The following is a 12,933-nucleotide window of genomic DNA, read 5'->3' as shown; positions in this document are numbered from 1 at the left end:
CCGGGTTGAAGGACTTCAGGACCGTGTTTAGGCAACTGGAGCTCAGCACCGTATTCAGGCAACTGGAAGTCAGGCTCGAATTCAAGCAACTGGAGTTCATGACCGGATTCAGGGAACTGGAGTTCATGACTGGATTCAGGCAACTGAAGCTCAGAAATGGATTCAGACAACTGGAGGAAGGTGGATTGTTTATCGGCTGGGGCCCCCACAGGACAAGTGGAGCAGGTGTTGTCCAGGCACTCGACAAGACATGTGGAGCAGGCATCGGCTGAACCTCCAACAGGAGACGTGGATTAGGCTTGGCGTCAATTGGGACCCCTGACACACTAACAGGCGAGACGTTGGCTTGGACCTCCGACACAGGAACTGGAAAGATATTGGCTATGGTCTGGCTGGACAGTAGATACTCTGGGTCACTCGGCAGCTTGGGGGATTGAAATCTCCAAGACCCACGCTTCCTGCTTAGGGACTGACAGGAGGCCAGCCGACTGGGGAGTAGTAGGCTGAGTTGCAGGATGTAGACTAGTAGGCTGGAGGCTGGCTGACTGGGGGATTCAAGGACCTCTCAGAAGCATGCAGGTTTCCTTGGGCTGGCTGAGGAAACTAAGCAGAATGAACCACAATTGAGGCTGGTTGTCTACCCCTCAGACTGAAACTGGAAGCTAGTTCAATTTGGATTTTGTTAAGGCAAGCTACAGTTTGGCTTGCCCACAGAAAACATATATTCAACTCAGATTGTTCCTGTCATGTCAATTGTATAACTTGGCTGTGGTTCAATCTTTAAGGAACGTAATTTTTGGCTGGTCCACAGCAAAGTGTTTCAGACAGAAGGTGAAAACAGGTGTTGCAAGCATGTAAACATGTTCTTGTAGAATCTCAAAATACAACCTGAAAATGAGCATAATGTGTCTCCTATACATTTTAAATACAGAGTTATTTTTGCCATAAAGTGCCTTAGCGAGTGAGTGAAAAAGAAATCAGTACCATTAGATTGTCTGTCACTGGATTTTTTATTCATTTATTGAAGGATGAATTATTTGTATTGACAGTGATGTCCTGATTTATTGATTTTCTGACCAAGAATCATAAGCTTAGAGTGGTGCATATAATTAGTTAATGATTGACATTAATTTGCATTTCAAAGTTGGGTCATTGTGTTAAAGGCCTTGTATCAGAAAAAAACAAACTTTAGTTTACACATTGCTGAAGAATTCTTTGAACCACAGGAGAGCGATGTCCAAGAGTTGTTATGTCAACTCAATGAGGTGCAGTTTTGTCTGAACCACAATCCAGAACCCTGTTGGGTCTCTGTTACTAAGTGGAGCCATGCATTGTCAAGCTTAGTTATTAAATTAAAACTACTGCTTGTTTATCCATCTTATGACTCTGGCCATTGGTATTTGGTTTAAAGTAATCATAAATTGCAATCGAATAGGGCTGCAACAACGAATCGATAAAACCGATTAAAATCGATTATTAAAAGCGTTGGCAACGAATTTCATATCGATTAATTGTGTCGCGCGATTATTACGCCACTCAATAAGTCGCGGAGATGTTTGAGTATAAAAAAAAAGTTGAGTTGAGCGCAGAACAGAGCGGAGGTAGAGAAGAGACCATCGGAGAGACCCGTAACGTTGTTCTGAAACACACGGCGGAGGAAGAGAAATCAGTACGACCTAAGTCATCCAAGGTGTGGGAGCATTTCACACTAAATAAATCGAAAAAATTTGTAAATTGCAAGATATGCAAAAGCGACATGGCGTGGCACGGGAGCACCACGGCGATGATTCAGCACCTAAAATGTAATCATGTTGGAGTCCTTGAGGAGGAGGAAGGGAGTTCAACAGCAGGTTAGTGACTACAGAATCCTACTGTTGTTCTGTTTTGGAGTGAGGAACGTAACGTCCCTCCAGTAGCTCTCCTGGTGCTGCTGTTTACTTGTTATCTAGCTTGACAAGCATGACAAGTTAGCGTTAGCTCGTTAATAACAGTGGTAAAGCAGGGGTGGTGTTTGCAAGACTAAAGACACGTTTTTATTCACTTGCCTTTTCCCCGCCGATTCATCGATTAATCGATAAAATAATCAACAGATTAATCGATTATTAAAATAATCGTTAGTTGCAGCCCTACAATCGAAGTAGATTTGCAATTTATACATCCTCTGTCCTTGGACCCTCGCATGGGAACAGGAAAATCTCCCTCCCCAAAAAAGAATTAAATTCAGGGAGAGCAACTGAGGAGGGATCCGTCTACCAGGAGGAGCAGAAGTGCAATAGATGGCATGTGTACAGAATGAACAACATTACAAATTTACAACATAAGTCGATGGCAAAAGCGATTCATAAAATTATACTATTAACGGTAGTAGCACTAATAATAGCAGAAATATGTGCTTAAAGTGCTTATACAATTACAAGGGACAAAAACAGGAGCACAGTAGGGACCAAAATTAAAATAAACTTTACAATTATGGCAAAACTTTCTTGGACTGAAATAACTTGAACAAAAAATTACGTATCTCTTTTGATTGCACTCCATAAATGATGGGGTTGAGGCTACCAGGAACAATATGAAACAAAATGCAGCTGAGTTTTCTGTAGTCTGAGTACTGAGGGAAGCGATGGAGAGCTATGTTAGACATTCCACTTAACACTATGACCAGAAACACTACCAGATGAGTGCTGCAGGTCTTCAAGGCTTTACTGTTCAAAGACTTGCTATTACTGGTGAGACAGACTACTGTGATCTTTGTATAAGTGATCACCATGCTGCCTATAGAACCTGTGAACAGGACTACAGTGAAAGTGAGTCCATAGACATTATTAATCAACACACTCTCACAGGACAGTTTAAACAGTGAGGCATTGTCACAATAAGGGCTTTCAATCAGAGTCCTACATCTATTCAGTCGTATGGTCAGACCGAGTAGAATCCCGACCAAAACAAGGGCCACTCCCCAGGCAGAAACTGTCAGCTTCATCACCATTTTGTTGGTCATTATCGTATTATAGCGCAAGGGATTACTGATGGCCACATATCTGTCAAAGGCCATAATCATGAGCACTGTGAGACTAGTGGTACCAAACATGTGTGTGGTGAAAGCTTGGACCACACATTCGTAATAACTGATGAAGAGCTCAGAGGGAGGCCTCAAAATGTCTATAAGCAAACGAGGTAACAGGATAGAATTCCCAAGTATATCATTGAAGGGCAGGTTGCAGAAAAGGAGATACATGGGCTGGTGAAGGTTCTTGTCAATGAAAATCAGAACAGCAATGCTCACATTTGTGACCATTATAAACAAGTAGGAGAACAAGAATAAGAGAAAGACAGGGTAGACAGACTCTTTTGAAACATTCAAACCTTCCAGCTGGAGCGTGGGGCTGTTATAAGTGTAGTTTTCCATCGACCTGAAACAACAAAATGGTTACAGAGAATGTCCTTGTATTCTCAATGTCAGAGATTGTATCTTATTAGTAACAATAAAAAGCTACAGGAGTGAATATACTTGATTTGACATTGATCAGAAATCAGAGGAAACAGTTGCTTGCAGATAAGTAATGACACCTTAAAGTGTCAGATTGTTTCTCAATCTTTCATCTTCGCCTCCCCAATCACTGCTGACACTATCCACCTCCACCCATCAACAGCTCCTCTGCAGCAAAGTTTTATAGACACAATTTTATTATAGGTGGGATTAGTCATCATTACGTCAGATAATGTGTGATGCAACATTAAGAAAGAACTCTGCAAATGTTAACAAGCTGCCTGCAACTTCTGTTTACATGCTCAGAGTCAAGAAGTTATGTTCAATGCCACTCGGCATTTTCATACTTTCTAAACTAAACCATTCTTCTGATTGTTTCTCATCTTCTATGTTTGCTATTCTTGATCAGGATATGTCCATTAACTCCCAAATAAAACACATTCCAAGGACTGCCTTTTTTTACCTGTGTAACATTGCAAAACTCAATGTAGAATAATTATTTCATGCATTTGTTACTTGTAGACTAGATTACTGCAATTCTTTATTATCGGGCTGATCTAATAAGTCTCTTAAATTTCTCCAGGTGATTCAGAATGCTGCAGCATATGTACTAACAAAAACTAAGAAATCCTATTACTCCTGTATTGGCTTATCTGCACTGCTCCCTGTAAAATCAATAATATGATTTAAAATCCTTCTAACCGACAAAGCCCTGCTTGGTCAGGCACCATCATATCTTAAGGAGCTTATAGTACCCTATTACCCTACTAGAGAGCTGCACTCACAGAATGCAGGGTTACTTCTGGTTCCTAGAGTCTCAAAAAGTAAAACAAGAGCCAGAGCCTTTAGCTACTAAACTCCTCTTCTGTGAAACCAGCTTCCAGTTTCAGTGCGGGGGGCAGACACACTCACCACATTTAAGAGTAGGCTTAAGACTTTCCTTTGATAACACTTATAGTTAAGGCAGGCTCAAGTTTGTAATTAGGGCTAGCTCAGGTTTGTAGTTAGGGCTGGCTCAGGTTTATAGAATCAGAATCAGAACCGTTTATTTTGCCAGAGTATGTTGCACATACACAGAATTTTACTTGGTGGATGGTGCATGACATTAAACAGTCAACACAGTGCAAAAAGTAGAAAATATAAAAAAAATTTACAATAAAATATAAAATAAAGTGCACAGACAAACAGGTAACAGTACTTTAAACAAGTGTAATGTAAAAGTCTAAAAGTGTCAAGTGTATTTAAATATGAAGGGATGTGCAGGGGAGTGTATCGGTGGGAAATTGTCCAGGGGATGACAGAGTCAGTGGAGGTCCCGGGCTTTATTGATAAACCCAACTGATGATGGGAAAAAACTGTTCATGTGGTGTGAGGTCTTGGTCCTGATGGACCGCAGCCTCCTGCCAGATGGAAGGGGCACGAACAGTTTATGTCCAGGGTGAGAGGGGTCGGCAACAATCTTTCTTGCTCGCTTCAGGGTCTCTGAATATCCAATTTAATTTCTATAGCCCAATATCACAAATCTCAAGTTTGTCTCAGAGAACTTTACATAAAATGTACATCATACGACATTCTCTGTCCTTGGATCCTCCCACCAGAGAAGGAGAATCCCCACGGAAAAAACAAACAAAACAAAAAAAAACTTAAATGCAGAAAAAAAGGAAGAATCTTCAGGAAAGAGAAACTGAAGAGGGACCCCTCTCCTAGTATGGGCAGAAGTGCAATATATGTCATGTGAACAGAATGAACAACATAATAAATAGGAAACATCAACGAGGAGGCGGACTACAGAGAGGAGGTACAACATCTGGTTGAGTGGTGTACTAACAATAACCTGGTCCTTAACACTACAAAAACCAAAGAGATCATTGTGGATTTCAGGAGAACCAGGAAGACACACATCCCCCTCTCCACATAAACGGTGAGGAGGTGGAGAGTGTAAGACTACATCCACACTACTCTGTTTCTTTTTGAAAACGCATGTGTTTTGCTAGGTTTACATTGAGCGCCCACACTACGCCGGTGTTTTTGAGTACTGTAAACGGAGAAGTTTGGAAACGCTCCCGAAGACAGATATGTTTGAAAACTCTGAGTTGCGTATTCGTGTGGACGGATGAAAACGGATCCGTTTATAAACGATCACGTGTTCACGACTTGATTGGTTATTAGCAGTCATGACGTGTCCTTCCCTGATTCGTCACGCCCAGACATCACAAACAACAACTTTGATTATCGATCAACTACCAGGTCAATATAACATGGACAACTGATTACAGGTGTTGTTGACCTTGTTGTCTTTACTAGCAGCTGTTGTTCAGTTAAAGTCAGCATTTCTGTGGAGGAAGCAGCTGTTATTGGAGCGATTAGTGAGCGGCGTGACCAGCTGCGTTATCAGTCCTCCGGATTGGCCGTCTGAAGTCACGGTTAGCGGCTGTAGGGAGGGTGATGGACACTAAACGGAAGACTTTCCTGTCCTTAATAATGCTTATTTTGTTCTGCACAACTATTGTGAAGTCCACAGATAAACTGTAAAGGAACAAAAGCAGTAAATGCTCTCTAGTAGGACAGAGACTTCAGCCACCAGCAGAGCTACTTGTGAGAACAGGCAACAACGAAACCGAGAGAACGAGTGAGAGACGTGTGTTGACCACATTTAATGACCCATAATCTACTAAACTTATATGTGTAAGTGTTAATTTTAAAGTAAATTAGAGAGAGAGAGAGACCCGCAGCGTTTTAACTAACGTTAAGTCTGAAAAATAAAACTTCTAAAACTTTCCACGAACTGTGTCTGTTTGAGTTTATAGAAGAAGATTTTAGAGAAGATCTTAAGTATCAAACACAACCTTTTCATTATTAAAGACTACTTTGTCATATTGTTTTTTAACTAAGCAACCAATCTACTTCCTGTTTACATCGGCGCATGCCCAGTGTACGTGAAGAGTCACGTGATATTCGTTTTCAGGCATGTTAGTCTGGACGGAGATCATTTCGAAAACGATGCTGAAACGCCGTGTGGACGGAGATCGTTTTCATTCAAATGAAAACGAGTCTGGACATGGCCTAAGTGACATAAAATTCCTGGGAATCCACATCACAAAGGATCTGACATGGGCCCTTAACACCTCCCACCTGGTGAAGAAAGCCCAACAGAGGCTCTTCTTCTTGAGGAAACTCAAAAAAGCCAAACTTCCCTCTCAGCTCCTAGTCAACTTCTACAGGAAGACAATTCTCTGCCACTGCGCCACCGTGTGGTACACCAGCTGCACTGCAGAGAACCGGAGAGACCTGGTCAGGGTAGTTAAAACAGCGCAGAGGATCGTAGGAACCAAGCTCCCGACTCTGGACACGGTCTATGCTAGCCATCTAAACAAGAAGGCTAACAACATCAGCAAGGACACAACCTACCCAGGTCACAGTCTGTTTGTCCCCCTGCCATCGGGGAGAAGGTACAGAACAATACAAACACACACAACAGACTGAGGAACAGCTTCTTCCTCAGAACTGTAGCCTCCATTATCCCCCCCCCCCCACACACACACACCACTGTAGCTGCAACTCAGTCCTAAACAGCTAGCACACCCCCTGCCCCCCATAAAGCTGATGAAGATTCCACTGATTCTACTGATACAATTTATACTCTGTTTGCACTGTCAAAACAAATGTTTACACTGCTCTGTTTGCACAAATTGTATTACCTTAGTAACGTTCTTCTTCCTTTTGTGTATTTTTTATCTTGTATAGTGTTTGTTATTGTTGTTGTTGCTGGCTGAGTGCTACCAGATGGAATTTTGTTGTATCACTGCAATGACAATAAAAACCTCTTTATCTTTATCATAGTGAATCCAAATGACAGAAACGGTACATATAAAGAGAGCAGTAATAGCAGTAGTAACACTAATAAAAGCCTACTACTAACAATAAGAGGAATAGAAATTTGACTATTGATAATAATAATGATAGGAGCAGTGGGTGTCCTTTCATTTGCATTTCATAGTTAGGTCAATGTGCTCTAGGTCTTGTATCAGAAAAAATAAATCATTAGTGTACTCGTTGCTGAAGGTTGCTAAGAAGCAGAGGAGAGCAATGTCCAAGATTTGTTTTGTTAACTCAATAAGGTGCTTTGGTCTCAACCATCTAGAACCCTGTTACGTCTCAGCTGCCTATATATCTGTTGGTTTGTTTTCTTACAGAATTGACAGATTGCACAAGGTCCTTGCATTTGTAGTTTCCTTATCAGACAGTTGTCAGAGGTCACCACTTATTACTAAGCTGTAGGGAAATATAAAAAGTAATCATACATTCTAATAAAAAATGTTTTTCAATTCAGTTTTATTTGATTAGCCTAATATCACAAATTTGCCACAGACGGCTTTACAAACTTTACAGCATTCAAAATCCTCTGTCCTTGGACCCTCGCATCGGAAGAGGAAAATCTCCCTCCCCAAAAAGAATTAAAGGGAGAGCAACTGAGGAGGGATCCGTCTACCAGGAGGAGCAGAAGTGCAATAAATGGTATGAGTACAGAATGAACAATGTTACAAATTTACAACATAACTCAATCCATATGACAAAAGTGTTACATATAATTAGAGTAGTATTAACGGTAGTAAAACTAATAATAGCAGAAATATGTGTTTAAAGTGCTTATACAATTACAAGGGACAAAAACAGGAGCACAGTAGAGACCAAAATAAAACAACTTTACAATGATGGCAAAACTTTCTTGGACTGAAATAACTTGAACAAAAAATTACGTATCTCTTTTGATTGCACTCCATAAATGATGGGGTTGAGGCTACCAGGAACAATATGAAACAAAATGCTGCTGAGTTTTCTGTAGTCTGAGTACTGAGGGAAGCGATGGAGAGCTATGTTAGACATTCCACATAACACTATGACCAGATACACTACCAGATGAGTGCTGCAGGTCTTCAAGGCTTTACTGTTCAAAGACTTGCTATTACTGGTGAGACAGACTACTGTGATCTTTGTATAAGTGATCACCATGCAGCCTATAGAACTTGTGAGCAGGACTACAGTGAAAGTGAGGCCATAGATATTATTAATCAACACACTCTCACAGGAGAGTTTAAACAGTGAGGCGTTGTCACAGGAAGGATTTCTGATCATAGTCCTACACCTGTTCAGTCGTATGGTCAGACCGAGTAGAATCCCGACCAAAGCAAAGGCCACTCCCCAGGCAGAAACTGTCAGCTTCATCACCATTTTGCTGGTCATTATCGTATTATATCTCAAGGGATTACTGATGGCCACATATCTGTCAAAGGCCATAATCATGAGCACTGTGTGACTAGTGGTACCAAACATGTGTGTGGTGAAAGCTTGGACCACACATTCGTAATAACTGATGAAGAGCTCAGAGCGAGGCTTCATCATGTCTGTAAGCAAACGGGGTAACAGGATAGAATTCCCAAGTATATCATTGAAGGGCAGGTTGCAGAAAAGGAGATACATGGGCTGGTGAAGGTTCTTGTCAATGAAAATCAGAACAGCAATGCTCACATTTGCGACCATTATAAACAGGTAGGAGAACAAGAATAAGAGAAAAACAGGGTAGACAGACTCTTTTGAAACATTCAAAGCTTCCAGCTGGAGCGTGGGGCTGTTATAAGTGTAGTTTTCCATCAACCTGAAACAACAAAATGGTTACAGAGAATGTCCTTGTATTCTTAATGTCAGAGATTCTATCTTATTACTTTCAAAAAAGCTACAGGAGTGAATATACTTCATTTGACATTGATCAGAAATTATGAGGAAACAGTTGCTTGCAGATAAGTAATGACACCTTAAAGTGTCAGATTGTTTCTCAATCTTTCATCTTCGCCTCCCCAATCACTGCTGACACTATCCACCTCCACCCATTAACAGCTCCTCTGCAGCAAAGTTTTATAGACACAATTTTATTATAGGTGGGATTAGTCATCATTACATCAGATAATGTGTGATGCAACATTAAGAAAGAACTCTGCAAATGTCAACAAGCTGCTTTGAAGTTCTGTTTACATTCTCAGAGTCAAGAAGGTATGTTCAATGCTCACTCGGCATTTTCATACTTTCTAAACTAAAGCATTCTTCTGATTGTTTATCAGCTTCTATCTTTGCTATTCTTGATCAGGATATGTCCATTAACTCCCAAATAAAACACATTCCAAGGACTGCCTTTTTTTACCTGTGTAACATTGCAAAACTCAATCCAGAATAATTGTTTCACGCATTTGTTACTTCCAGTCTAGATTACCGCAATTCCTTATTATCAGGCTGGTCTAATAAGTCTCTTAAATTTCTCCAGGTGATTCAGAATGCTGCAGCATATGTACTAACAAAAACTAAGAAATCCTATTACTCCTGTATTGGCTTATCTGCACTGCTCCCTGTAAAATCAATAATATGATTTAAAATCCTTCTAACCAACAAAGCCCTGCTTGGTCAGGCACCATCATATCTTAAGGAGCTTATAGTACCCTATTACCCTACTAGAGAGCTGCACTCACAGAATGCAGGGTTACTTCTGGTTCCTAGAGTCTCAAAAAGTAAAACAAGAGCCAGAGCCTTTAGCTACTAAACTCCTCTTCTGTGAAACCAGCTTCCAGTTTCAATGCGGGGGGCAGACACACTCACCACATTTAAGGGTAGGCTGAAGATTTTCCTCTTTGATAACACTTATAGTTAGGGCTAGCTCAGGTTTGTAGTTAGGGCTGGCTCAGGTTTGTAGTTTAGGCTGGCTCAGGTTTGTAGTTTAGGCTGGCTCAGATTTATAGTTAGGGCTGGCTCAGTTTTGTAGTTAGGGCTGGCTGAATGGGCACACTTGTGCCATTTGGTGGGGTGTAATTGGCACAATTGGGACTTTTGGGGGGCCAAATGTGAGAAAAAAGGCCTTTTGTGGGGAGAGATGGGATGAATTGGGCCTATTCGGGGGCGGCTGTGCGGGATGCCGGATCGATATTTTAAACTGCGATATCTCCTCAACCGTTCAATATCCCGCTTTGAAACGTAATGAGAACAATTGGGCCAATTGGGTTGTGATAACTTGCCTAAGTGAGAGCCCAAGCACTGGTACTAGGTGCTATGAATAGTTAGGGAGGTATGGGAACAAAAGGGACAATTTTAGAATCCCAGAAAAGAAGTCTTAATTGTTCCCGACCCATCGGGGACGAATGGGCACAATTGGGCCATATTGCATGGAATTATTGGCCTACATGACCGGCCCATCCAAAATGTAGAAGAAATGGCCGTTTTTGGAGTTGTAAGTGAACTTAATCCTTATAACTCAAAAACGGCCATTTCTAATACATTTCTTTGGGCCGGTCATGTAGGCCAATTATCCCAACCCAAATGGCCCTTTTAATCCCATTCCCCCCAAACAATATCTCCACTGTCCTTTGGACTACGAAGCTGATATTTGGACAGCAATACTCTATTTACCCATAGATTCACTGGTGTGAATGGATTTGGGAAATTCCATCTAGAAATGTTTGGCATTTTGCCAATTTTTTTTGCCAATTTTGGGCCTCTAATATCTCCAAAACCCTTTGGGCTGAGAGGCTGAACTTTTTACTGTATTATCTCCTCGTAGTCTAGATCCAACGGTATGAAAAGGATTGGAGAAAGTGAATATTTTTGAATTCTCAGTCAAGATTTGACTGAAAATTCGAAGTCCTCCGATTTGCTTGAAACTCTGCTCACTTGTTGGACTGTTCCCAGGTATGCCCCTTCCCAAGTTTTAGCTTCCTATTCCAGAGCAAACTGGAGAAATTGTTTGGAGGAAATGGGAATAAAAGGGCCAAAATGGTTGGGATTTTTGGACTTGATGGTCAGCCCGTACAAATGTAGGAGAAATGGCCGTTTTTGGAGTTGTAATGGAGCTAATCCTTAAAACTCAAAAACGGCCATTTCTACTACATTTCTATGGGCCGGTCATGTAGGCCAATTATCCCAACCCAAATGGCCCTTTTAATCCCATCCCTCACAAACAATATCTCCACTGTCCTTTGGGCTACAAAGCTAATATTTGTACTGCAATTCTCTCTTTACCAATAGATTCAATGGTGTGATGGATTTGGGAAATTCTATCTAGAACTTTTTGGCATTTTGCCAATTTTGGGCCTCTAATATCTCCAAAACCCTTTGGGCTGGGAGGCTAATTTTGACTGTACTATCTCCTCATAGTCTAGATCCAATGGTATGAAAATGAAAAGGATTGGAGAAAGTACATTTTTTTGAATTCTCAGTCAAATAACCCCGAGGCATAGATTTGCCTGAAAATTTGAAGTCCTCCGAATTACTTGAAACTCTGCACACTTAGAGGACTGTTCCCAGGAATGCCCCTTCCCAAGTTTCAGCCTCCTATTCCAGAGAACACTGGAGATATTGCTTGGGACAGATGGGATTAAAAGTGCTTTTATGACTATCCCTTATAAATCTAAAATCAGCCATTTCGACTACGGAAAGGACATTTGGGTTGGGATTATTTGCCGACATAATCGGTCCATACAAATGTAGAAGAAATGGCTGTTTTTGATTTATAAGGATTAGTTCCCTTACAACTCCAAAAATGGCCATTTCTACTACAATTGTAAGGGCCTGTCATGTAAGCCATTTATCCCAACCCGAATGGCACTTATTGTTCTGACTGTACCAGTACCTTTTAGTACAATTGCAGGTGCTAGCCTCACAAAACTTGATATCTGCGTTGTTATGAAGCCTTAAACCCTGTGTATTAGGTTTGGAGGGTTTAGCTCATTGAAATTAATGTGCACCATATATGGTGTAGATGCCAAGATGTCACAATTTGAGGTGCTAGCCTCATGAAACTTGCTTTGTGTGGACTGTAATACCACCTTTACCCATATATTCCATGGTGAGAACATAAATGGAAAATTCCGTACATTTTTTGGATTGAAATTGATGGCATTTTGCTTTTTTTTGGCCTAGAAACCCCTAGAAGACAATGGGCAAGGAGGCTGAAATTTTCAGCAAAATTCCCAATTTTCCCATTGATTAAATGGTGAGAAAATCTTCGGAAAATTCCTCACAGTCTTTTCATAGTAAGTTAGTAAATGTGACTTTATTTGGCCTAGAAACCCTACAAGACAATGGGCAATGAAGCTGAAATTTTCAGCAAAATTCCCAAATTCCCCAAAGATTAAATGATGAGAAAATCTAATTTAGTAAAAATCTTCCAATTTCGGTCTAAATATCTCCAAAATCCTTTGGGCTGGGAGGCTGAACCTTTGGCTGTAGTATCTCATCAAAGTCTAGATCAAATGGTATGAAAATGAAAAGGATTGGAGAAAGTTTTTTTTTTTTAATTCTCAGTGAAATAAACTGAAAGCGATGATTTGCCTGATTTGACGGAGGATTTGAGGTCCTCCGATTTGCTTGAAATTTTGCTCACTTGGTGGGCTGTTCCCAGGTATGTCCCC

General features: G+C 40.9%; 2 protein-coding genes across 2 annotated transcripts; both read right to left on the bottom strand.

Annotated features, from left to right (window-relative positions):
• Positions 1-2,467: 2,467 nt before the first annotated feature.
• On the bottom strand, positions 2,468-3,409 carry LOC137888308 (olfactory receptor 8G17-like). The gene has a single exon (XM_068731685.1). The coding sequence runs from the start codon at positions 3,404-3,406 to the stop codon at positions 2,468-2,470; it is 939 nt and encodes a 312-aa protein (XP_068587786.1). The 5' UTR covers positions 3,407-3,409.
• Positions 3,410-8,191: 4,782 nt separating this feature from the next.
• LOC137888315 (olfactory receptor 52K1-like) lies at positions 8,192-9,139 on the bottom strand. Its single transcript, XM_068731694.1, has one exon. It carries the CDS (start codon positions 9,134-9,136, stop codon positions 8,192-8,194), a length of 945 nt encoding a protein of 314 aa, XP_068587795.1. The 5' UTR covers positions 9,137-9,139.
• Between the last annotated feature and the right edge of the window lie 3,794 nt (positions 9,140-12,933).

Source organism: Cebidichthys violaceus, unplaced genomic scaffold (assembly GCF_023349555.1).
Source record: "Cebidichthys violaceus isolate CVI_PGR_0920_01 unplaced genomic scaffold, fCebVio1.0.p SCAF_53, whole genome shotgun sequence".
NCBI lineage: Eukaryota > Metazoa > Chordata > Actinopteri > Perciformes > Stichaeidae > Cebidichthys > Cebidichthys violaceus.
The sequence above is the reverse complement of the archived record's forward strand: the minus strand, read 5'-3'. Positions and strand labels throughout refer to the sequence as shown.